Raw genomic sequence first — 23,381 nt, 5'->3', positions numbered from 1 at the left:
GTATAGGTTATCATGTCCAGTTTTCTTTCAGCTTTAACTTCCAAGTATGAAAGAAAACATGTAATATTTATCTCTCTGAGCTTGGATTACTTCTCTTAACATGATTTGTTCTAGGTCCATCCATTTCCCTGCAAATGGCATTATCTTATTCTAATGGATGAGTAAAATTCCATTTTGTATGCATGCCACATTTCAGTAATCCACTCATCTGTTGTAGGGCATCTGGACTGTTCCCATAACTTGGCTATTGTGAATAGTGCAGCAATGAACATGGACGTGCAAGTGTCTTTCCCACATCCTGACTGATGATGATCTGGGTAGATGCCCTTTCTTGAGGGAGAGAACTGATACTGCCCACATTGGGCTAGCAGATACCAGCTTCCTTGCACCTTATCAGTCCTTCTGTAGTTTGGGTTTTGCGATGAGAATAAAGCTTATTTCTACCATGACCCTGCCATAGAGTCTAGTAAAACAGTGACCTCATTGTACACACACGAGTGCAGCCTGGGGCTGGGAAGGTGGCTCATGTGTTAGAGCACTAGCCTTGAGCTGAAGAGCTGAGGGACAGTGCCCAGGCCCAGAGTTCAGGCCCCACGACTGGACCTCCCCCCCACCAAAAAAAAATAGTGCAGCCCTATGACACATTGCCTGTTTCCTCCTCACACTGCCTCTCCTTTCTCTCAGTCGTTCAGCCACAAAATGCTTCCCAGAAAAGTGGCCACATGAAACACAGGACCCAACACTGTGCTGCTGGCTTGTAAAGGCTTTATTTCTACTTCATCATGGTCTCTGACCCTCTGAGGCACCGTTTGTCTCCATTGGTATCCTCGGGATTCCTGTAGTGCTTTTCTTTACAAAGAAAATGTTGAGTGAACACTGTACATTGCCAGTTAATGTTTGAACAATAATTGTAAAATGTTGCTGTTGTTACATCGATGCAAAGGGACCAACAGTAACAGTACAGTACGAGGACTTCACGACGGGTTACAGTGGACCAGACGGTGCACGGGTGGGTGAGCGCAAGGACAGTGCAGCGTTATGTACATGCACCCGAAGACGTGCAGCTGGTGGTGTGGACCACACAGCAAATTTTCTATGCCCACTTGGGGACTCTGTACCTTCTCAAAACCGTTGACCTGTACCCCTCCAGCTTGTAGAATCTCTCTCTGATCTACTGGCTTCATGGCTTTTCCACTACAACAAAATAAGACAGTCTGAAGCATTTTTTTTTAATTCCTAAAACAAAATCATTAACACAGACAAAATAAAATTAACTTAAAACATCCTAAATTCAACATAGAGATAATCCCAATCAAAACAGAACAGTGCAAATATGAGAGGCAGTCAGGACTGACAGCAAGGGTGCTCAGTATCTCTTAAAAGTGTCCATTTTTAAAAACTCTTATATTTTAAATCTATTTATACCTTATTTACCTTTTAATTTAATATACTGTGGTGTAAAAAATGGAGACAAAAATAGTTTTCTGAGCTATGAAAAAAATTAAGTTATTACAGGCACATTTATTGTTTCATTCTAGAAACATCTGAGTCTCCTGGGTTGGACATTCAGCAGCTGTGTGTTCATTGAAAACGTTCTTCCACCTTGAGAAAATCACATCTCTCCTTTGGGGCAGAGTTTAGTTTGGGCTGAGGGTGTGGTTATGCAAATCACAGTGAATTATTCTGTGATAATCCATGCAAGCTTTGCGTCACGGGAGTGGCTTCTCTGCTGGATCCTCGTCAGGGTGCTCCTCCAAGGGTGTTGGGTCTCCGGGTGACTGAGACTGTGAGGCAGTGGGGGGAGGTGGAGCCCACCGGGATGGAGGGCGACGGTTTGCTGGTCTCTCGGGCCTGGAGAAGCAGGGCTCTAGGGATGGTGCTAGTGCAGAACAAGGTAGTTCCTTTGGAGTCAAGAAAGGGGAGATAGTGTTACTGACAGGGCAGTCTCACCAGTGCATCATTTCTCCCAGCATACGTCCCAACAGATGCAAGTCACATGGAAGAGACTATGGGCGACTTCTGAATATGAATGAATATGAATGGGAAAAATTACTATCAGAATGCGGCAAACCAGTGAGATAGGCCTACTCACAGAACTTCTCCAGAATTGGGCTGGACATACAAGAGAGGGCAAGCAACTGTGGCCACCACATCATAGTCACACCTAAGCGGAGCCATCACTGGGTCTCTTGAAGGATCCTTTGGTCCTGCAGGGCTTTAGTCTATTAGAGGCTCACAGAGACTATGATTTCAGTCAGCTACATTCACAACAAGCCTCATCTTACAACGAACTCTGCTACTGTTTATTCCAAGCTGACTGGCAGTAGGCTAAACAAACTCCCACAACATGAAAAAAAAAATGCTGCAGGCAGAAATTTTAATTGAGGTCTAGTTTTCTTTAGTGATTCTTTAATATAGCAGCATTTTGACAAATTGGTATCCAAGTGCACTTGTGATTCCATGTTCCAGACACCTGAATGCTCTGAGCATTCATCATATGAGACACACTTGGCCACAATGCCAGTCACCTATAATTAAAAGAACATCAAAACCAGGCACCAGTGGCTGACACCTGTAATTCTAGCCACTAGACTCAAATCTGGGAATCATGATTTGAAGCCAGCCCAGGCAGGAAAGTCTGTGAGACTTTTACTCCAATTAACCAGCGAAAAGCTGAAAGCAGAGATGTGGCTCCAATGGTAGAGCACCATACAACTGAAAGACAAGAGTTACTGCACAGCAGGAATGACAGAGGATGAGGACTCACAAAAGTCAGGAAGTGAATTGGAGGATTTAGAGAGTTATGGCAAGCGATGGAAAAGACCACTGAGAGCTGAGCCAGGGAACAATGAAAGGCGGGAAAGACAGATGACAGTACTACATGGGTGAACAATGCTATTTAGGAAGATGGGTCATGGCAGAGGATGTGTGGAGATGATTAAGTACAGTATAACCTAAGAGCAGCATGGGTCCACAGGCTTCTGATGAGCGATGGGGTAGGGTGGTACGACTTGTGTGGCCAGGAGGAGGGATGTTGCCACTGGAGATGGTTCCTTCAGGGCCCCTGCCTCTGTTGGGTGGGGTTGGCACTCTATGGGAGCAGAGTCTGAGCAAAGCACTTATGTGCATAGGACAGTGAGCACCAGACTGGAGCCCTGGCTAACACGCCACAGGTGCCAACTAAGCCAGGGTGACAGGACACACGCCTGGGGCACGTGTGTGTTCTCTTACAGTACTGTAAGTGGAGCTGAGTGTTGTGTGCATAGGTGGTGGGCACTGATCAGAATGCCATTACAAGTTCATTTAGCTGCCACCCCCACTTGGTGGAAGGGCTTCTGGGGACCCCTCTCCAAGTCACTAGCATTTGCCTGTACAGATAACCAAGCCATGCTGCCTTTCCCCAGAGGCCCTTGCAGGGCTCACATGGGCCTATGGCCTGTACTGATCTCACAGCTCGTCTGGAAGTGGTCTTCCCACACCCTCTGCATTTGTGCATAAGGACACATTTTATCAGATAGCTGACTACATAGGCTGTACTCAATTTGGGGGTTAAGACCGTGGATGAATTACATGGTGCCTATCCTTGGTGGGAAGTCAAATAGACCCTTCTGAATCCTTCAATTCAGGCTCTCGAGTTTGAGAGAAGGGATGCCTTTGATCTTTATTCATTTGACCAATATTTGTCAGTCACTTAACTGTCACCTATAGTCTCATCTGAGATGAGATGCATTGGGAGTTGTTCTGTCTGGTATGCTTGAGAAAACTAGCAAAGTCTCAGAACATAATTCCAGCATCTGGCAATGTACGTATGATTCCTAAATGTGGATGAGTGGTCGGAGCTTAGGTGCCTGCAGAGACAAGGCTATAAGATGCCCTCAGACAAGACCCCTATGCAGACAACACCCCTGCAAACTGCAGGAGGGAGGAAGTCTCAACAGTATCTTCCCACAAAGCAGTCAACCACTGAGCAGGGCAAATGGAGGAGTCTGGGTTTGCCAGATTGCTCCTGGAGGCAATGTAGAGGGTTTCATGGAGAGAATGTGCCAAGATGATGATGAATGTCAGACACCAAGCACAAGACAGACAAGTTACACACATGACTCTGGACAGCTTGGAAGGAAGGAGGCACTTACAGCGTGAGGTGGGCAGGACTAGAGTCCCCACGGGGCAGTTAGTAAGACAGTTTGGTTCTGGACAGACAGAAAGAAGAGAAAACAAGCCGGTTGGAAAGGGTATTTAAAAACAGGAGAGCAATCAAAGTTTAACATCAAGAGTGGTGACAGAGAGTGGGACACCAGGAGAAAACGGAGTGTGGGAGGGTGGCTTCAGTGCTCAGGCCACGGCCTGCCCTCCACCACCAGCTGCAGAGGGAAGACAGCCGTGAGGAAGTCCCTGGACCTCCTTGCTGTTGCCAGGCTTCCTGAGATGCCCTGAGCACTTGTCTCTGCCAGGCATGGCAAGAGAGCAGCCCTACTGCTGTACTGGAAAGGGGCTGCACTACTTACAGCCATGGAACTCCTACTGTTGGTGCTATAATGTCCCCTTAGGTGGCACCCCTTTCCCCTCACACACAGCTGCTCTCTGCAATGCCACACTAGGCCATGTCATCCTTGCTGGTGAGATGACAGTGAAGTCAGAAGGCACACTTCCTGTCCCCCACGTTACCTGGGGCTCAAGATCTCTGAGCAAAGGTCTAGGAGGGATTCCACACAACGTAGGCTGGGAAAGCTGAGCTAGAAGTGTTGATGTCTCATGGAGGGTGGGAGCGAGGTGCCTCTCAAGGAACCTAATATACAAAGTCAGTTCAAACGAAGTAATTCTGCTGGGATCTAGAACAAGCTAGCTTTTGACAGGAAAGGGAAAAGCCTATGGCACTGAGACATTGCCAGGAAGTCTGTGCAGGTGCTGAGCCCCCAAACTGTCTGCTGGCAAACACAGGAGAGACAAAAATGTAAAGTGAAGCCAGGTGCCGGTGGCTCATGCCTGTAATCCTAGCTACTCAGGAGGCTGAGATCTGAGGATCATCGTTCAAAACCAGCCCCGGCAAGGAAAGTCTGTGAGACATTTATCTCCAATAAACCACTCAGAAAACTAGAAGTGTGCTGTGGCTCAAGTGATAGAGTGCTAGCCTTGAGCTGAATTGCTGAGGGACAGTGCCCAGGCCCAGAGTTCAAGCCCCACAACAGAAAAAAAAAATGTACAGTGATGCTCTGCCGAGGGCAAAAGCAATGCTGCTTTGCATGAACATGACCATCTTTAGACCACTGTGGTGTCATTGAGCTATTTATTTTACATTACACATACTGTGAAAAACTCATTCAGTGGCTGAAAGTTTGGTTCCTAAAACATACAATACACATAAGGCTTTGGGCCCTGCACAAAAAAGACCCTGGGTTCAATCTCCAGTGCTGAAAAAAAAATTGACACAGCCAGGTAATAATGCTTTAGGACAAAGCTCTAGTTTTCACTGATTTCTGCATAGGTGTAAAAAAGTAGTGTACTGTATACAAAATGATCTGTACTTACCTGAGGGCTCCCCAGGACTTGGGTAACCGAAGATGTCTCCAGTTGTTACCTGAAATGCCTTACCTAGCCGTTTCTGTCTGGCTCAGACAGGGTGTAAATGACTTTATCACTAAGGCTCAGCTCTTAGGGACAGTAGACCGTATACCATCTATATTTGAATCAGCTAGAATCATATGGAATCACCATATTGGTATGCCATTGGCAAATTGACATACTTTGATCTAATTAAGATTGAAACTCTGCATTCTGAGCTAAATATTCCTTGGTAAGTTGGACTGGGAACATTACCCACCATGTTTATGCCATGGGAAGTATGATCAGGTGACCCATGAATACACCTTTTTTTCCCTCCTTACTGCTCAAGCCGTGGCTGCTCAGGGGTGACAGGGAAGCAGTAGTGTGGCCCAGCAGTGGCCCTATTGCTGTCCTGCCTTCTTCTGACCCTGGCTGTCAGCTGGCCCACCCAGGCCTGGACAATGTTCATGTGACTCGGGCTCATCTGGGCTCCTGGAAGGTGGCATGTGTATAGGCATGCACTGTCCAGTCAGCACAGGGAAGCCACCTCCCTGGGTGACCAACATCAGCTGTTCATTTGTCACCACCGTCAGACTTCATCCTGGAGGTGGAAATGGAAGTTTTTCCACAGAGGTATGACACCAGTGTGGGGATACGCAATGGATAAAACTCAGGGAATGACTGACTTTCGCACGATGTCAAGGGAACAGTCAGCATCATCCTGCACAAAGGCCGGATTTTGATGGCGCCCATTTGTTTCATCTGATTTTAATGCAAGGGGGATTCATTGAAATGAAGGTGAGACTAAGATGCCAGACTGCTGGCTTATACCAACACTGGGTCCATGCCAAATACAGTAGTAGTTCCTCATGAGACACATGCTCCTGATGTGGCCCAGATGTTCTCTGGCTCCCTTCAATAATCCCACTTGAGATCTGTGACATGCAAAACCTGACACATGCAGTTTACACACACAGCTGCAATTTTTACACACTCAGCGCTTACACATTTCTCACATTCACGGTTTTCACACATACTCATTTCACAATGCAGTTTCCATGCCTGCTGTTTCACCCGTGCTTAGCTTTCAGTGTTCACACTCAGTTCCATCTTCACATATGCCTGGTGAACATAGCTTTCAGTCATTTTTCTTTTCTTTTTCTTTTTTTTTTTTTTTTGCCAGTCGTGGACCTGAACTCTGGGCCTAGGCGCTGTCCCTCAGCTCTTCAGCTCAAGGCGAGCACTAGACCGCTTGAGCCCACAGCGCCACTTCCGGCTTTTTCTGTTTATGTGGTGCTGAGGAATCGAACCCAGGGCCTCATGCATGCAAGGCAAGCGCTCTACCACTGAGCCACCTTCCCAGCCCTCACAGTCATTTTTCAGTGTTCACACACTCATTTCACACATGCAGTTTCCACACTTGCTTAGCTTTCAGAGTTCACACTCCATTCAGTCTTCACACATGCAGCTCTTCATATACATTCACTGCACATAGCTTTCACACACTCATTTTTCAGTGTTCAGATAATCAGTTTACACTTTTAACACATGCTGTTTTCACACTCACTCTCATGCACACCCTTTGCACATTCTCTTAGTGTTCTCATGCTCCTAGTCATGCAGAAAGAGGGTACACTATGCCCCAAGTGTAGGCCCAGATACCAAAAGACAGAAAGCCTGGATCAAACCATGCCCTCCATGATTTTTCTGAGGACAGGAAAATGACTGGTCTTCACAAAGTGTTAGGATCCATGGTTCGACCTATCTCATTCTCCTGTATACCCTGCTCCTCCCCAGAGTACAGTAAACCGTCATGGATTCCAGGGACTCCTGAAATCACTTCCCAGGTTTCACCCTGGGTCTCATCCACATGCCCAGTAGCTAAATGAAGAGCTGGGGGGAAAGGGTGTGGCCATTCAGCATTCTTTACCTCCATGGACCCTGGCTCAGCCGTGGCTGAGTCTCCTGTGTGGCTGTCACTGGTAAGACTGGGAGGGCCATGGGTGGCCTGCCTCCTCTCCTCCTTTAAGGCATGCTCCAGAAGCTTCTTGTTGAGAATCCGGGCCACAGTCTCAGTGAGTGTGTAACCAGGAGGAGCAGACAAGTCCTGCTTCACTGGTGTGCCCTCTCCCCCGTCCTCTCTGCACATCTCTGAGCCCATCCCAAGGGGGCTAGGTGATCGTCCTCGGGAACTGGTGCCTGTTTCCTGGCCCGGGCCTAACTCTTGTCGGGGTTCAGCTGAGCGAGACCGACTCCCGGCCCTCACCCCCTTCTGGAAGGGGTCCTGTACCACAGGGCTGTGGTCAATGATGTTGAAGAGGCTAGAAAGGCCATCATTGATGGTGGTGTGCACAGGGCTCTCTCTTGTGGTGGTGGAGCGGGCCCAGGCTGACTCGCTGTACCCTTTCTGGACCAACCCTGGTGAGGCCCGGCTGTTTGGCTGTTCTGCTTTGGAGAGGGGTTTCCGCTGCAGCTTGGGTGAACCATACTTGGGGGAGCAGCAGGTGCGTTCAAACTTGGCCTGCACCTTCTCGATGGCAGGGGCCACCTGCCTGTTCCTGAGGCTGCGGGAAGGAGAAGACACAGGTGTGGTGCCGCCCCCGGCCTTTGGCGTGAGACACTTGTGGGGACTGCTGGTGACGCCGCCGCCACGCAGGGCTTCAGTCTGCAGGCCCACACTGATGCTCTGGATGGTCTGCGTCCCTGCTGTCCGGGACCCATTGGTCTGGCAGGCCATGTCCCTGACTTGTGGCTCGGTGGAACCGGAGCAGATGGCACTCCTGACGGAGAAGGCCACCTCCTTCATGTCGTCACTCATGTTCTTAGACATATCCAGGCTGTGCAGTGGGGGTGCAAACCCTAGAGAGGGGCATAGGGGGCCATCAAGGGGCCGGAGAGTCCCTTCCGTGAAGTCTCTGGGGTGTCTGGAGGTAGCACAAGGCCACCTGCTGAGCCCGGGCTCAGGATGGCCCCCCCTGGCATCTCCCAGGCCCCCTCTGGCCCTGCCTGTGGGAAAGGGACCTTCAGGGTCCAGCCGGCTCCGGCCCTCACTGCCAGCTGTCACAATGGTATCCACCCTGCGGACAGCGGGTGGGCTGTGCAACACTCGCACCCCAGATTGTTCAGTGAGGACGTGGCTTCGCAGGGGCTGCTTCTGGCAGTGCTCAGGGCTGGTCATAGTGTCTGTGGTCATGGTGACACTTGTGGTCAGATACCAGGAGGAGTCGGGGAAAGACTCTGCTGTGGCCTCGTGTCCTGCCCGCCCCACCTCGGTCCGATCTGCCCAGAGGTCCTGAGGCCTGTCAGTCCCAGCCCTAGGGGGTGTATAGTCCCAGCTCTTGCTGTTGAACTCCTCAATGTACTTCAGGTCGTCAGGAGACAGGGGTGGGGTGACATCCTCCTTGCTGCTGGCAGGTGGCAGGCCCTTCTCAGGCAGGAAGGGAGAAACATCCATGAGACGCTGGAATTCAGACATGCAGGACACAGACATGGCTCTGAAAAAGGCCGAAAGCAGAGGGTGTCAGTAGCCACCAGGAAGCCCCACCTGGCCCTTACAGGTATTCCCCTACAGCTTGCATTGGTGAGGATTTAATACAGTCAGCCCCCAACTGCTGAGGAAATGAGTAGAAGGTGGGCTGCACAGCCATCACACTTCCCCCTGGGTGAGCCCTGGCTCTCCATGCCCGGTGAGTAGCTCCGTTGCAGCCAACTGTGACTTACTAATTACCAGCATCTGATGGATGTGAACATTCCGTGTCCCTCACTACAGTAAATTGTGAGCAGAAAGAGGGAATGTGGCACAGAGCTACAATCTGAGGTCTCTGTTCACTTGGCCAGCCTTGCCCTGGTCCTCTATGCACTTACAGGACTACTGCTTGGAAGGTCACTTGGAAGATGTGAGAGAAAGGAGGAAGTGTATCAAATAATATTTCAGACAACTCTATCTGGCTCTGCCAAACTTACCAACAGCTTGCTTTCTCTGCCTTCTTTATGATCAAGTCTTTTGGGGTAGCTGTTTGTGCTCCTCCATTATGTCCCAAAGAGGAGAAAATCTTCCCTAGACATGTGAGCACAACTAAAGGGTAAAGAGATAAGCCAAAGCAAGAAGCAGTGCATGTTAAGCTGCTGCCTGATGCACATGGTTTGGGTGTCCACTCCTTCAATGTGAGTACCAGTTCCATAGATTCATCTCAACAGAAATTCATGGAATTTCCCTACACCCTGCACCCCTGCCCTGCAGCCACTACAGAGGTACTAGGATGCATATCTGTCAGGCTGGGGGTCTGCTGAAGTGTCAGACAGATTATCCACCTACTAGGCCACAGAAGGGATCGGCACGGAGACTTGGGACTGGCTATGTCCAGTAACTTGGGGAACAGAAACTGTGGCCTGGAGCCTTCCAGTTGGAGTCGGGTGGGAGGGTAGTTGGACAGACTCACTGCCTCCAAAACAAGACTAGTTTCTTATGGGATATGTTAATGTTTCCCTTGCCTCCCAAGGGAAGCTTCCTAGGGTTCTACACCAGCCCAGGACTGCCAAAGAGGTTTGAGATCAAGTATATGACGAGGAAGCCAGAATAGGGGTTCTGCTCTAAGCCATCTACTGGACCACTAGTGCACAGGACCTGGGGCAGATATGGATTTGGTCTTCATGTTCTGGGACTCAATTGGACATAGCAGTACAGAAAATATCAGAGAAAAGAGTGGCTTCTACCTTAGTATTGGCTAAGCAAACAAAATAAGACCACAAGAATTGGAAGCACATACAGAAGCAAGAAGTATGGAGGAAACCTACCCAATAGTGAGAAACAGAGGGGAAAGGGGTCAGGAAGCACCATCCCATTTCCATTTCAGACATTTTGATGCTGCTTACACTTTACAGCAAGCATGGATTACTTTTGAAATTAACAGAAATAAGTATATTTTTGTATTTTGCTGTTGTTGTTTTGATGCCAGTGTTGGAGTTTGAAATCAGGACCTGGGAGCTGTCCATTAGTTTTGGGGTTTTTCCCCCTAAATTTAATTTTATTGTCAAGGTGATGTCCAAAGGGGTTACAGTACATACGTAAGATGGTGAGTGTATTACTCATCATGGCTAGGTTACCACTGGAGCCACAGTTCCACTTCCAGTTTTTTAGGGGTAAATTGGAGATAAAGATCTATGACCAGGGAAGTGGGGAGCAAAGTGGTAGGGGAAAAACAAAGGAGGGGGTAACAATGTTCAATAGGAAATGGACTCCTTACCTTTCTCATGTAACTGTAACCCCTCTGTACAGTATGTATGTGTGTGTGTGTATGTGTGTATATATATATATATATATATATATATATGTATATATGTATATATGGAAAGAGAAAGAGAGACAGAGAGACAGAGAGACAGAGAGTGTCTATGGTCTTTCCTGCCCAAGATGGCTTCTGTGATTCTCAGATCTCAACCTTCTGACTAGTTAGAATTACAAGCATAAGCGAATGGCACCTAGCTTAAGTAAGATGTTTCTTACTGGAAATAGCAAAGCCAGAGGCTGGGTGGTAAAGGAAGGTAATCCTGACCCTGACCCAGACACTGAGGCTGCTGACATGAGTAGGGGACAAAAGCTAATCACTGTTCACTGATTCTCCTATATCAGGGACATGTGCATTATCATGTGTAAGCTGAAAACTGAGCATCAGAAAAGTTCAGCAGGGCTGGGAAAGTGGCTCAGTGGAAGAGTGCTTGCCTTGTATGCATGAGGCCCTGGGTTCGATTCCTCAGCACCACACAAACAGAAAAAGCCGGAAGTAGTGCTGTGGTTCAACTGGTAGAACGCTAGCCTTGAGCCGAAGAACTGGGGGATAGAGCCCAGGCCCAAAGTTCAGGCCTCATGACCAAAAACAAAAACAAAACCAGTTTGCCAACCAATGCAACATAATGGGGCTAGTGAGAAGCAGAAGCATCTGGAGCCTAAGCCCTCAGGTGTTGCCTTTTAAGTACCTGAGAATGAGCAGAGAAAGACAGAGCGAGGGACAGAAAAGTACCAGGTAGCTCTAGGGGCTATATGGATCTGATGTTCAGAATGGGCAAGAGACAGTCATTCACACACTCCACGTTCATGAGAAAGTCAGGGGCGAGGAGTGGTGGAAACAGCAAATCCCTGAGTAGTGGAAACGTATTCAGTTAGAGTAAAGAAGTAAAGCTAGAGAGAGCAAGACTGGAAATAAGAAAACTGGTATGTAACCAACACCAGCACGATCAGCCGCCATGCAATTTTTGCAGGGAGGGATTACTGTCAGGAAAAACTTGTAGTGAAATCTTCCTACTAGAACTTTAAAATCTATAGTGTATAAAATGCATTTCTCCAAACTTCACATGAAGAGAGATTTCTCACAGACTTTTCAAAACCCACTGAACTTAGCAGTCCTTTATACATACAACTGTAGTTAGGCTTTTTGCTGCTTATCCTAAAAAAATACATATTAATTGAATAATAAAAAAACAATTATTTAAGTGTCTATATACAAATGCTCCATGGGAAGACACATTTATTTTTCTCTATCTTCATATTATATATATAATCTATAATATATATAATCTCTAATATATATAATATATATATAATCTCTATTTTCATATTACACTTACCTTTGAAGATTTCCCTTATGATTTTCTTCATCCTGTAAGGAAGAAATCAGCTCATCAGAATCAGTTGATTTGGGCTGTCTAGGAGCCTTGCCTAGGCTAAAATGAGTAGTTCTGTTCCACCCTCCTGAGAAGACACCATTGAAAATGTACACTGAGCCAAGTGTTCGTCAACAGTGCTCCTGCCCCAGATCCTTTGAAATACAACAATAGAAGCAGAGCCCAGAGCATGATGAGGGGTGCTGGAGCTTCTGCAGTCAAGGGAGAAGCCTTTCTGCGTAAGAAAGGCTGCCTTGTCCTGGAGGAACTTCTATGTTTCCCTAAAGGCCTTCTACACTGCATGGATTTCAGAACTAGCTTCTTGTGACCTGAATGTTGGCAGGGGAGGGGAGGGGGCTGGCGAGGAAAAGAAGAGGAAAAGGGAGAAGGAGATGGGAACAGGGGAAAAGGAGATAAATATGGTAACAAATTATGTCTCTTCTCCTACATATGCATATGGGAGTCAGTGTGACATCTTTAGGCTTGGGCACTTAGTGATTTCCCCTAGGAAGAAGAGACGGAAATCTGTGCTGGCAGAGAACACGGACACAAATTTTGCCTACTGAGAAAATATTCTTGTGCACTGATAAGGTTTTGAAGAAGCAAGCCTTGGATAGCGAAGGAACCATAATCCTCAGGACAGTCCATACTGAAGGGGGGTACTACTAATAGGTGAGCATGCCCTCACCTCTGGGCAGCCCTAGTCACTAACACTGGGAACAGAACACAGTGTTCCCACCCAGACCTATGTCCATTCTGCTCTGACATTGGACCACCAGAAATGGCCTATAGATGATGATATCCTCCAATCTGACAAGTAGAGTGGAGGACAAGCACTTGATCTCACTGCTATAGATAATCCAAAACTCCAAAATCCAAGCTACTCCAAAACCTGAGACTCTTTCAGTGCTGACATTTGTTTCATGAACAAAATTATGAATAATGCATATTAAGTATATAAGAGACACAAATGGTTTTTGTTTTGACCTGGGTCACATCTGCATATAAATGACTATATTCCAAACTCCACAAAACCCCCAAGTTTAAAAGTCTTCTGTGTCCCAGCATTTTGAATAATGGACACTCGATCTATAGGTAATGTTCCCTAGGACCTGTCTTTGAAAATGATATAACATATAGACCACGATAAAGACAATTTGCCCCATGAAGATTAGAATGTGTTTGTGACTCTAAGTATCACTATCTCACAATATTGTAAAATTTGTGAAATGTATGTAATCACTTAATCACAATAAAAATTGCTATAAAAATAAAATGATATCATCCATACCAAATGAATACCTCATACCATGCTGTGGAAATTTCAGAACTTAGCTCAATTCACCCAATTGATATCTAATTTATATGGAGCTTCTGACTGTTGGTCCCCTACCCATTTGTCAGAATAAAACTAATATGAGTTTATTCAGTAATATTTGCTATTTCCCAATGTTAAGAAATTTCCTTAGTACAAATTATTTTGTTATTACGTTTAGAAAATTAATAACAATATACTATAGTTTCAAGAACGAAAATATACACTTTCCAGAATTATCTACTTCCTCCTGCGTGGTGCTGGAAATGCTCAGTCTTGAGAGCTTGATCTTACACAGGACACTAGTTCAGTGTTTCTACGCCCAAAACAAAGTGGCAAAGGGAAACTGGCCACAGATAACGCAGGAAGGTTAGAGGCTCTGACCCCGTGAGAAGACTTCGCTTTCTTACAATTCACAGGATGTCACAGAGCCTGCCAGATGGCTCTGCCAGGAACTGGCTGGTTCTAATGACAGTTCCCTTGTTCTGGAGAGGGTGACCAAGATGTACAAAACTCAGGCTGACCTCAGGCAGGCAATTCCTGAACTCCCTCTCAGGCCTACAGGGTGGCGGCTCCTCTGGTTCCTCATCCAGGGACAAGGCATCCAAGTAGAGGTTCTCACTGGCCGAGCACCTGTCTGACTCCTTCAGCTTGGAAAGTGGCCGATCTTCAAATGCGACCGAGTCGGTGTCCACGCAGGGCCACATGGACACAGGCCGGGACACTCGGAGGGCACCCTGGTGGGGCAAGGGACGGATGTTGCCTTCTTTCTGATCACACAGGAAACTGCCACCTCTCCGAGGACTGTTTTCTTTCTGCAACTTGAGTTGCGAAAAATGGAAATAATTAGCTTCTCTCCTCTGTTGGATGGCCTTTCTAAAGCCATCTTTTCTGTACTCTGTAGAATGACATACAGGTCAAGCTGAAAGACTTGGTAAGAAGGAAATACTCTCAAGTTCCAACCTTAATTTCAAAATCTAATAATATTACAAAGGTTTTCTTTTTTTAAAAAGTCACAATTATAGCTAGACTAGAAAGTCTACAATACACAAGTATAGCCACTGTTTCCGACAAGAGTGTGAGTGTGTGTGTGTGTGTGTGTGTGTGTGTGTGTGTGTGTGTTTTGAGTTTTTGGTTTGTCTTCATTTTTTAAATAAAACATACGTATTTATACGTTTGAGTACAAGCTCCTGGGAAATTATAGTTATTATTTTCATTTTATGCAACATAATCAAACATCATATTTAGAACTCTTTTTTTTTTGGTCGGTCATAGGGCTTGAACTCTGGGCCTGGGCGCTAACCCTCAGCTCTTCAGCTCAAGGCGAGCACTCTACCACTTGAGCTACAGCACCACTTCCGGTTTTCTGGTGGTTTATTGGAGATAGGAGTCTCACGGTCTTTCCTGCCCTGGCTGGCTTTGAACCATGATCCTCAGATCTCAGCCTCCTGAGTAGCTAGGATTACAGGCGTGAGCCACCAGTGCCTGGCTTTAGAACTCTTTTGAGTTCTAAATTGACAGGTAGTACTTAAATTCAGCACTTAGAATGCCTAAGCAGTAAGACTTAAAAATTCAAGGCCTGCCTTGGCTAAATTTGAGACCCTGTTTTAAGAAGAAAAGACAAAAGAAGAGAAGGAAGGGGAAGGGAAGAAGTATATAACCAGTGGCAAATCACTGAGGAGAATTTCACTTTCCTAAGTGCCCTAAATCATTTGTTAAACAACTTATTTGGGGTGATTAAAACTTGTCTGTGAAGGTAAGTAAAATCTGGCATATCCAGGCACTGGTAGCTCACACCTGCAACCTTAACTACTACAGGAGGCTGAGATTAGGAGGATGGCGGTTCAAGGCCAGCCTAGTCAGAAACGGCAACAGAGGGAAACTGGACAAAATAGTATGTGCTTGTCATCCCAGTAATGACACATGCTAGGCAGGAAATGATACCCTATACATATAACCCATGCAAAAAAGAGATGGAGGCATGCTTCAACAGTAGAATGTCAGCCTAGCAAGCATGAGGCTCTGAGTTCATAACCCAGTACTGGAAAAAAAAAATCTGGCATGACTGAAGTAAAAAACAAACAAACACGTTTTATGGTCATACTTTTTGGCCTGACTTGGTCAACTCAAGCAATAAGGAGACATTTATTCAGAAGACCAGAGCTACATAAAACCAAGCTGGAGGTATGGCTCAAGTGGTAGAGTGCCAGCCAGGCAAACAACAAGCAAGCAAAAGACCCTGAGTTCAAACCATGGTATTTGAATAAACCAAAAGACAAAATCAATGGAGGGGAAGAGATCTGAGTAGGAGCTGTGTGTTGATGTGTGACTTTGGCAGAGGTAAGTTCCTAACTCTACGCAACTCAGTTTCCTCTTCTGGAAAATGGGCCTACACAAATGGTGAGCAGAAAAGTGGCACCCTGAAGGAGCCAGCACATAAGAAACTCCCTCAGCCAGGGGCACACAAATAAGCCTCTTTTGTGTATGTTGATAGTGGGGCTTGAACTCAGGGCCTGAGTTCTGTCCCTTAGCTTTTTTGCTCAGGACTGGAACTCTACCACTTCAGCCATAACTCTACTTCCAGCTTTTCTCTCTCTCTCTCTCTCTCTCTCTCTTTCTCTCTCTCTCTCTCTCTCTCTCTCTTCCTGTCTCTCTGTCTCTCTCTCTCTCCCCCTCTCCCTCTCTTTAGTGGTAATTTGAGTCTCACAGACTTTCTTGCCAAACTCACTTTGAATCTGAATCCTCAGATCTCTCAGCCTCCTAAGTAGGATTATAGGCACCAGCCACCAGCACCAGGCAAGTTAGCCTCTTTTTCAGCCTCAGAGGGAGAACTTGTGGTTGCAGGTTATTCAGCAGCTACACAAAAATAACAGAGGACTATTGGGACTGCTGCAATTAGCTTCCTTCCACCCTCCCCACCTTCCTCAGTCTCCCTGCTTAAGCATATCCAAAGCACAACTGGGACCTGAAGCAATTTCCACCTCTAAATCGCTAATGAGATCTTGACAGGGTGACAAGCTCACACTCTGTCTTGGACAGAGTGCTCTCTTCAGTAAGTGTGAATTATCCGAATGCCGAAGGTGACATTTGGATTTGACCTGCAGGATTACCAAGTAAAGATTTTCAGTCCACAACTGCTGGGGGTGATGCCAGGAAATTTGAAAACTCCCTGAAATGCAGAATGATGAGTTTTAAGAAATCATCTTTATGAGCAGCACCAGAGTGTCTTAATTTGAGAACATTGATAGCCTGACAGTCATCAAGAATAAAGCCAAAAAGGATGCTGAGGACAAAAGGACTTCGAACCCGTTTTTACTAATTTTGGAGGTGATGGAAGAAATGTTTCAGAGTGCTATTTTAACTTTTTTTGAGGAAGATGATGGAGATTCCAGCATACTAAGCTTAGACATGAGCACTGGAGGCGGGTTCACAGCCAAATTAAGGAAGAAGCAAGTCACTCTAGGTTTTAGCTCAGCCTCCTCCACTCTTTCTTCCCCCTCTCTAAGTCAGAGTTCTTTTCAGTTCTCTTAAAGATGCTCAATGCTTTACTTAAATCATATAAAAAGTAAAGCCTTTTATTGTTTCTAATGCCTGTCAGCACAGTTTAGTTTCAACACATGAACATCTCCAGCTATTTTGGGCAAGGAATTAAAATTCAGGAATCACACTAGAAGCTGTAAATGTGCAGCGAGGGTGTGTGTGTGAAAGGGGCAGAAAGAAATGACTAAAGAGGAGAGCTATGAACAAGCGCATTATAACTCAGTAAAGTGGAATTTCAAAAATAAACCCAGGCAGCCAGGAGCAGCTTTCACTAAAGCTGCTAAGTATTGGGTTTCATAAAAATGAGCTAGAGTGGCTATGGCTGGATGTCTCTAGCTAAGATACCTCTGGGTTGTGGTTCCCAGCAGCACATCTCACTGTACTTGCAACCTTGCGGCGGAACAACCATCAATACACACAGAAAATTTAGCAGATTTGCATTTCAAATAATGCACAACACAATAAGCCCTCAAGAGTGTCACCTTTGCAGTCTGGTCAAAAAGAAAAGCAGAGGCTTTGTTAATGTGTTCTGAAAGGAAGGCCTTTTATGTTGTTGTGGAAGCAGCTGATTACACTAAGGCCAGGTGCTGGTGACTCAAGCCTGTAATTTTAGCTACTCAGGAGGCCGAGATCTGAGTGAGGATCATGGCAGCTGGGGCAGGAAAATCCATGAGACTCTTATCTCTAATTAACCACCAAAAAAGCTGAATTGAAGGTGTGGCTCAAGTAGTAGTAGAGTGCTAGCCTTAAGTGAAAATGCTAAGGAACAGTGCCCAAGCACTGGGTTCAAGCCCTGATACCAGCGCAAAAAAAAAAAAAGCAAAAAGGGGAGGGAGAGAAAAATTTACTAGAAGGGGACTAAATAAATGACACACAAGCTTTTCTTTTTAATCCTGTAAGTAGCAAAAGGCAAGTGACATTATATTAATTGGGAATGTACAATTTAAAGAAGCAATGGAGTGTGACTCCATTAAAAGTTAACTACCCTGCCCCCCCATCAAACCTAGGTTGAGACCAGAGAGACTGATAACATGTTTCACATGACCTTCACCACATTCCCAATCATTTATCACATAAAGTGTCTCATGTGGTGCAGAAGTTCTGTAGGAATTTAAGGACACCAGATAACTATGAAGCATGTGTTCTACAAGTGGAAAAGGGATTTACTGTTACTCCTTTCACCATCTATATTAAGTTATCACAGTCAAGGTTATACAGCTTATGAAGGAGTCAGGTATCTATGTACGTTATAAAGAATGTTCAGTGACATTTCTTCTTTATGTAGGGACTGTGTAGCTAAAGGTTAATGAATAGGCAACTCAATGAGTAAATCTGTATGAACTCTACATATAACATCCCCATATATTCTTTAGCAAACTTCCTCTTTTGCAGAGACTGCCCATAGACACTTTCTCCAAGTTTTAGACTGGGCACTAAGATTTCTAAAATGTTCTTAAAAAATGCTGAGTACCATGCTGGGCACTAATGACTTAGGCCTGTAATCCTAGCTTCTCAGAAAGCTGAGATCTGAGGATGTTACTTTGAAGCTAGCCTAGGCAGGAAAGTCCATGAGACTCTTATCTTCACTTAGCCAGCAAAAACTGGAAGTAGAATTGTGGTTCAAATGGTAGGTAGACCACTAACCTTGAGCAAAAAGCTGAGGCAAGCTGAGTTCAAGCCCCAGTATCAGTGTGTGTGTGCGTGTGCACACACACACACACACACACACACAAAACTTGGGTATTTGGAGGAAAAGACTGTACCTCTTTTTTAAAAAAAAGTAATTCAAATATTTTTCTTATTAAATCTTGATATTTATAATGTGGATTATAGGATGTCTTAGAATCTACCTCTTTTTGAAAGCCAAATTTCATGTCTGCAGCACTGCTCATTGTTAACAAAAATAAAGAATCCTTTTCTAAAGGGAACACCTTTTTTAAAGGTGCACCTCATAGGTACAGGGAGCACGTTTCTCCTGTGCTGTGACCCACGCTGCTCCAGGTCAGCCCTGGGGCGGCTCCTATGGGAGAACTGCTACCACACTGATGACCAGGAAACAGGTCCTGGGTCTGACCAATCTTAACTTTCCAAAATGAGAAGGTGACTCCTCTGACTTCAAAAGTGAATGCCATTCAAATGTGGCTTACGAATTTATCCTCTGCTAGAAATTTCTCACTCCCCCCACATTGAATATTAACTTACACTAATGTGTGTCTTTCAAGTGAATGAAGTCTGTGACAAAATAAACAAGCCACTATGGCTCACAGGCAAATGGGACAATCAAAAGGCCACAGCAGGGAACATGATGATCCCACTGGGGTACATGAGGGACATAGGAAGTGAGGGATCTTTCTTGGCAGAGGCCAAGCAGGAAAGTCCCTGCTACCACGCTGCCTGGGACTACTGAGACAGTGGAAAATTCAAGGTAGGTATAATATACTGGTGACCAATTTTGTACAAATTGATGTTACTTTTAGCTCTAAAATTCCCACCTCTGTTTTTTTTTGTCGGTCACGGGGTTTGAACTCTGGGCTTGGGCCCTATCCCTTAGCTCTTCAGCTCATGGCAAGTGCTCCACCACTTGAGCCACAACACCACTTCCAGTTTTCTAGTGGTTTTTATTGGAGATAAGAGTCTCACAGACTTTCTGCCTGGCCTGGCTTTGAACCATGATCTTCAGATCTCAGCCTCCTTAGTAGCTAGGATTATAGGAGTGAGCCACGGGCACCAGGCGCCCACCTAACTCTGACTCGTTCAACTGGCACAGATGCACAGGATTTAAGCTCTTCACAGAGCTGCATTTCCAAGCCAAACAGGAAGTGCCGACTCACCTCCTGATAGTATCTGAGGAATTTTTAAGTGGGGCCATATCAAATGTTAGCAAGGTGACTCACCCATATAGGTGATCTAATTGAGGAAGAGCTCTGCTCCTTTTCTTCCTCTCAATGGATTCTGTGCCAGAGGCTGCAGGTCTTTTCCTTCTTCCTCTCTCTAACACCATTGCCCACCCGTGTCACTGTTCTTATATAACAGGCACCATGACTGGATAACAGAGCACATGTTCAACAACTCCTTCATAAATCAGGTAGGATTTATAATGGAGCAATGAAGTTATTTTTCCTGATCTCTGTTTCTTATTGATTAATGCATCTTTTTGAGTGCTTGTGAATGTGTGTGACAGGCTGCAATAAAGAAATTGAACGCTAGGTTAAAAAAGGAAAAGAAAAAGAAAAATCCAGCCAAGGAAGGAATTCCAAGTCTTCATCAGTGTAATGTGGAAATCAAATCTGTATGCCATTCAGGAACACAAGCAAGCTGTCTTAGCTCAGTTATGCAAGCTGGTCTAAGTCGGATGCAATGCAGAGGATGATTATCTGGGTAGTAGAAAAACAACTCCCCCTCTTTTCCGCATATTCATCTGAGTTTCTGAATCATTTATTTAGCTGACGACGATGAACTACCAGCTATCTCCCTTGACTATGGTCTTATCTAATTGCAGCACAGCAATACCCACAGCAGGTGCAGTCAGTAGCACACAGCAACTTCTGACTTAATTTAGCAATTTCTTCACTAATGACAAGAATTCTATTCAAGCTGGAGCAGTCACTGTGACCAAGTCTTCAGTGGCAAACTGAAATGTTAGTTTGCTTTTTGGCAGAAATTTCTGAATATGACCTGAAATAACCTCATCTTTTGAGTTTAGTCTTCAAATTCCTTTAAAAAGTTTCTCCCAATTCCCTGCAAGTACACAAACTTTGCAATGAAATGCCATGCCATAAGTGGAAGGTCTTTAACATGAAGTCCCCTCGTCATCTGTATGCCATGAGATATTCTGATGTATGAAGGACTACTGAACAGCTGATTTCCTTTCGTTCTAAGTTCTTGGCTCCCTCCCCCACCCCCCCGGGAGCCACTGAGCATCTGCATGCTGCCTGGACTCTCATGCTTACCTGCTCTATCCTCCACAGGAGGTCTTTCTTCTGCTGCTCCCATTCCTGTCGCTCCCTGTCCAGACGCTCAAGGAGTTCCACCTTCTCACGGTTCCAGTTCTTCTCTCTGTGGTGGATCTGCCAGCGCAGGTCCATGACCAGGCCGTGGCTATCAGCCAGGAGCTTCTGGTGCACCTCTCTCTCTGTCTTCAGGGCCCCTTTGCCCTCAGCGGGAACATCGAGCTCCCCCAAGCTTTTCTCAGTCTTCTCTTCCAGCTGTCAAAGAGAGAAGACTTAGGAACTCCTTCCTGACAAATCCAGCATTAGAGAAGACAAAGAAAAACAGGACATTGGCATCGGATTCCTGGAAGTACACTTCCACCAAGATTGGACCAAGCACATAGACAAAGAAATTTTTTTTATAAGTCTAAATTAAGAATATCCAACACAGAGTGTCTCACAGAATGTTGAGCAGCGAGCCCAAGAGCTTCCCATGACCAGCTTCTTGGTTCTCCATGCCAGGCTCAACTGTCTCCTCTGTGTGTCTGGGCAGACCCTTGAGGGCAGGTATCAAGGATGTCCCTATATCATAGCTGTACATGAAACTGGGCATGGAAGATGGAACAGCAATAGAACCTAATAGTCCTCAGTACTTGTTGAATACCCCAGAGGATAAATACTAAACAAAACAAATCTTCATATGTTATTCATCCAAACTGGTAAAAAGCAAAAGAGAAAATCTTACCAAAAAAAAGAAAAAAGGCACATTACCCAGAAAGGCACTAGTATTACAGCATAGGTGTTTAAGTCTCCAACACTATCAATTCTAGTGCTTCTCCCCCTTCTTCTGGATGCCCATGAAAGAAACATCCTGATGCAACAAGAACACAGAGCGGCAGCTTCCTTTTTTTCTACGTGCTCTTTTCCTAGAACGGTGTCTACACCGTCTCATCTCCCCAAAGATTAGAACACTAAAGACTTCTCACCAGGGATTATCAGGTCAGAAGATGGATAGAGTACCATCTTTAAAGCGCAAAAATAAGTCAAACTTGATAGAAGCTGTGCCTAGAGATAACACATTACAAAAATAAAGGAAAAAGGGGCTGGGAAGGTGGCTCCGTGGTAGAGCGCTTGCCTTGCATGCATGAGGCCCTAGGTTCAATTCCTCAGCACCACATAAGCAGAAAAAAATGGAAGTGGTGCTGTGGCTCAAGTGGTAGAGCGCTAGCCTTGAGCTGTAGAGCTGAGGGACAGTGCCCAGGCCCAGAGTTCAGCCCCCATGACTGACTAAAAAAAAAAAAAAAAAAGGAAAAATGTTTTCCAACAAATATCTTTTAAAAAAAAACCGTATTGCCAGCAGACCTCCACTTTAATTCCATGATAAAGGAGCTTTTTCAGATAGAAGGAATGAGACCAACAGACACTGATTTACCACCCCTCCCAAAAAAAAAGGAGCAATAGAACAACAAAAACAATAACAAAAAAACTATTTTCTTTTTTAATTGATTTCAAACTCTACTGTCTAGAGAAAAACTTGTTGTGATATAGTGCGTGCTCACAGAATATGCAGAAGTAAAAACAGCAAAGATACAGAGGATGGGAACAACAGCAATGTACGGCTGTATGGTCCTCACTCAGTATGCAAAGTCAACTACAGTAATAACTCCAAGGAAAACCTACAGCAACCACTGTATGATACCACCCAATGATATTATCCAATGATAGTCTACTCTCTGTGCCTGTTTATTCATTCTGATAAGCAGCCTCTTGTATTTATTTAAGTGCAGAAGTTTAAAATATTTTGGTTTAACAATTTCCAAAGAAAGACCTTTTGTATAATTTTTTCCATTTAGTTTCTACAGCAATCCTTTAGGTACAGATCTTATTCCCAATTCATTGATAAAGAAATGTGCACTCAGAGTGCTTAAGGCACTTGCTTATGAACATGATCAGTTAGTAACAAGAGTTGGCACTAGAAACTAGGTGAGTTTTAACTGCGACTGTAAATGGTCTCCAAATTATATTACCTTCCTCACTATTCATATATGGAGTTCAATTAACATTCTTAAAAGGAGTAATTCAAAAACTATTCTTAGCTCATTATCCATGACAGATACTTTTAACTGTTTTGAAACCAGTTATTCAAATTGGAGGCCAGAATAGTATTATTCAGAAAGCCTGTCTGCTGTATCAGGTAGCTTAGGATTTGCTTGGTTAGACAGATAGTTGTCTTCTACGAGAGACATGTGGGAAGAAAATTAATACCAAACAGAACCTCTATAATGGAAGTGGGCAGTCATTGTTCTGCCCCTTGAACCGAAGAAGAATCAGAGAGAAGAGCCTGGGGCTGGGTAGCAGGTAAATTCTCCAGGCTGGGATAGTAACAGATGGAGGTGAAG

At 45.2% G+C, this 23,381-nt stretch overlaps 1 protein-coding gene across 1 annotated transcript in view; it reads right to left on the bottom strand.

Annotated features, from left to right (window-relative positions):
- Positions 1–748: 748 nt before the first annotated feature.
- Positions 749–23,381, bottom strand: part of Mtcl1 (microtubule crosslinking factor 1) — a 132,977-nt gene continuing 110,344 nt past the window's right edge. Inside the window, exons 10-14 of the mRNA XM_042699201.1 lie at positions 21,004–21,258; positions 14,038–14,334; positions 12,163–12,194; positions 7,472–9,035; positions 749–1,901 (exon numbers count right to left, since the gene is read on the bottom strand). Coding sequence (XP_042555135.1) covers positions 1,710–1,901; positions 7,472–9,035; positions 12,163–12,194; positions 14,038–14,334; positions 21,004–21,258 — 2,340 coding nt within the window. The 3' untranslated portion in view covers positions 749–1,709. The remainder of the gene's footprint in view (positions 1,902–7,471; positions 9,036–12,162; positions 12,195–14,037; positions 14,335–21,003; positions 21,259–23,381) is intronic.

Source organism: Dipodomys spectabilis, unplaced genomic scaffold (assembly GCF_019054845.1).
Source record: "Dipodomys spectabilis isolate Male_0828 unplaced genomic scaffold, ASM1905484v1 ptg000235l, whole genome shotgun sequence".
NCBI lineage: Eukaryota > Metazoa > Chordata > Mammalia > Rodentia > Heteromyidae > Dipodomys > Dipodomys spectabilis.
The sequence above is the reverse complement of the archived record's forward strand: the minus strand, read 5'-3'. Positions and strand labels throughout refer to the sequence as shown.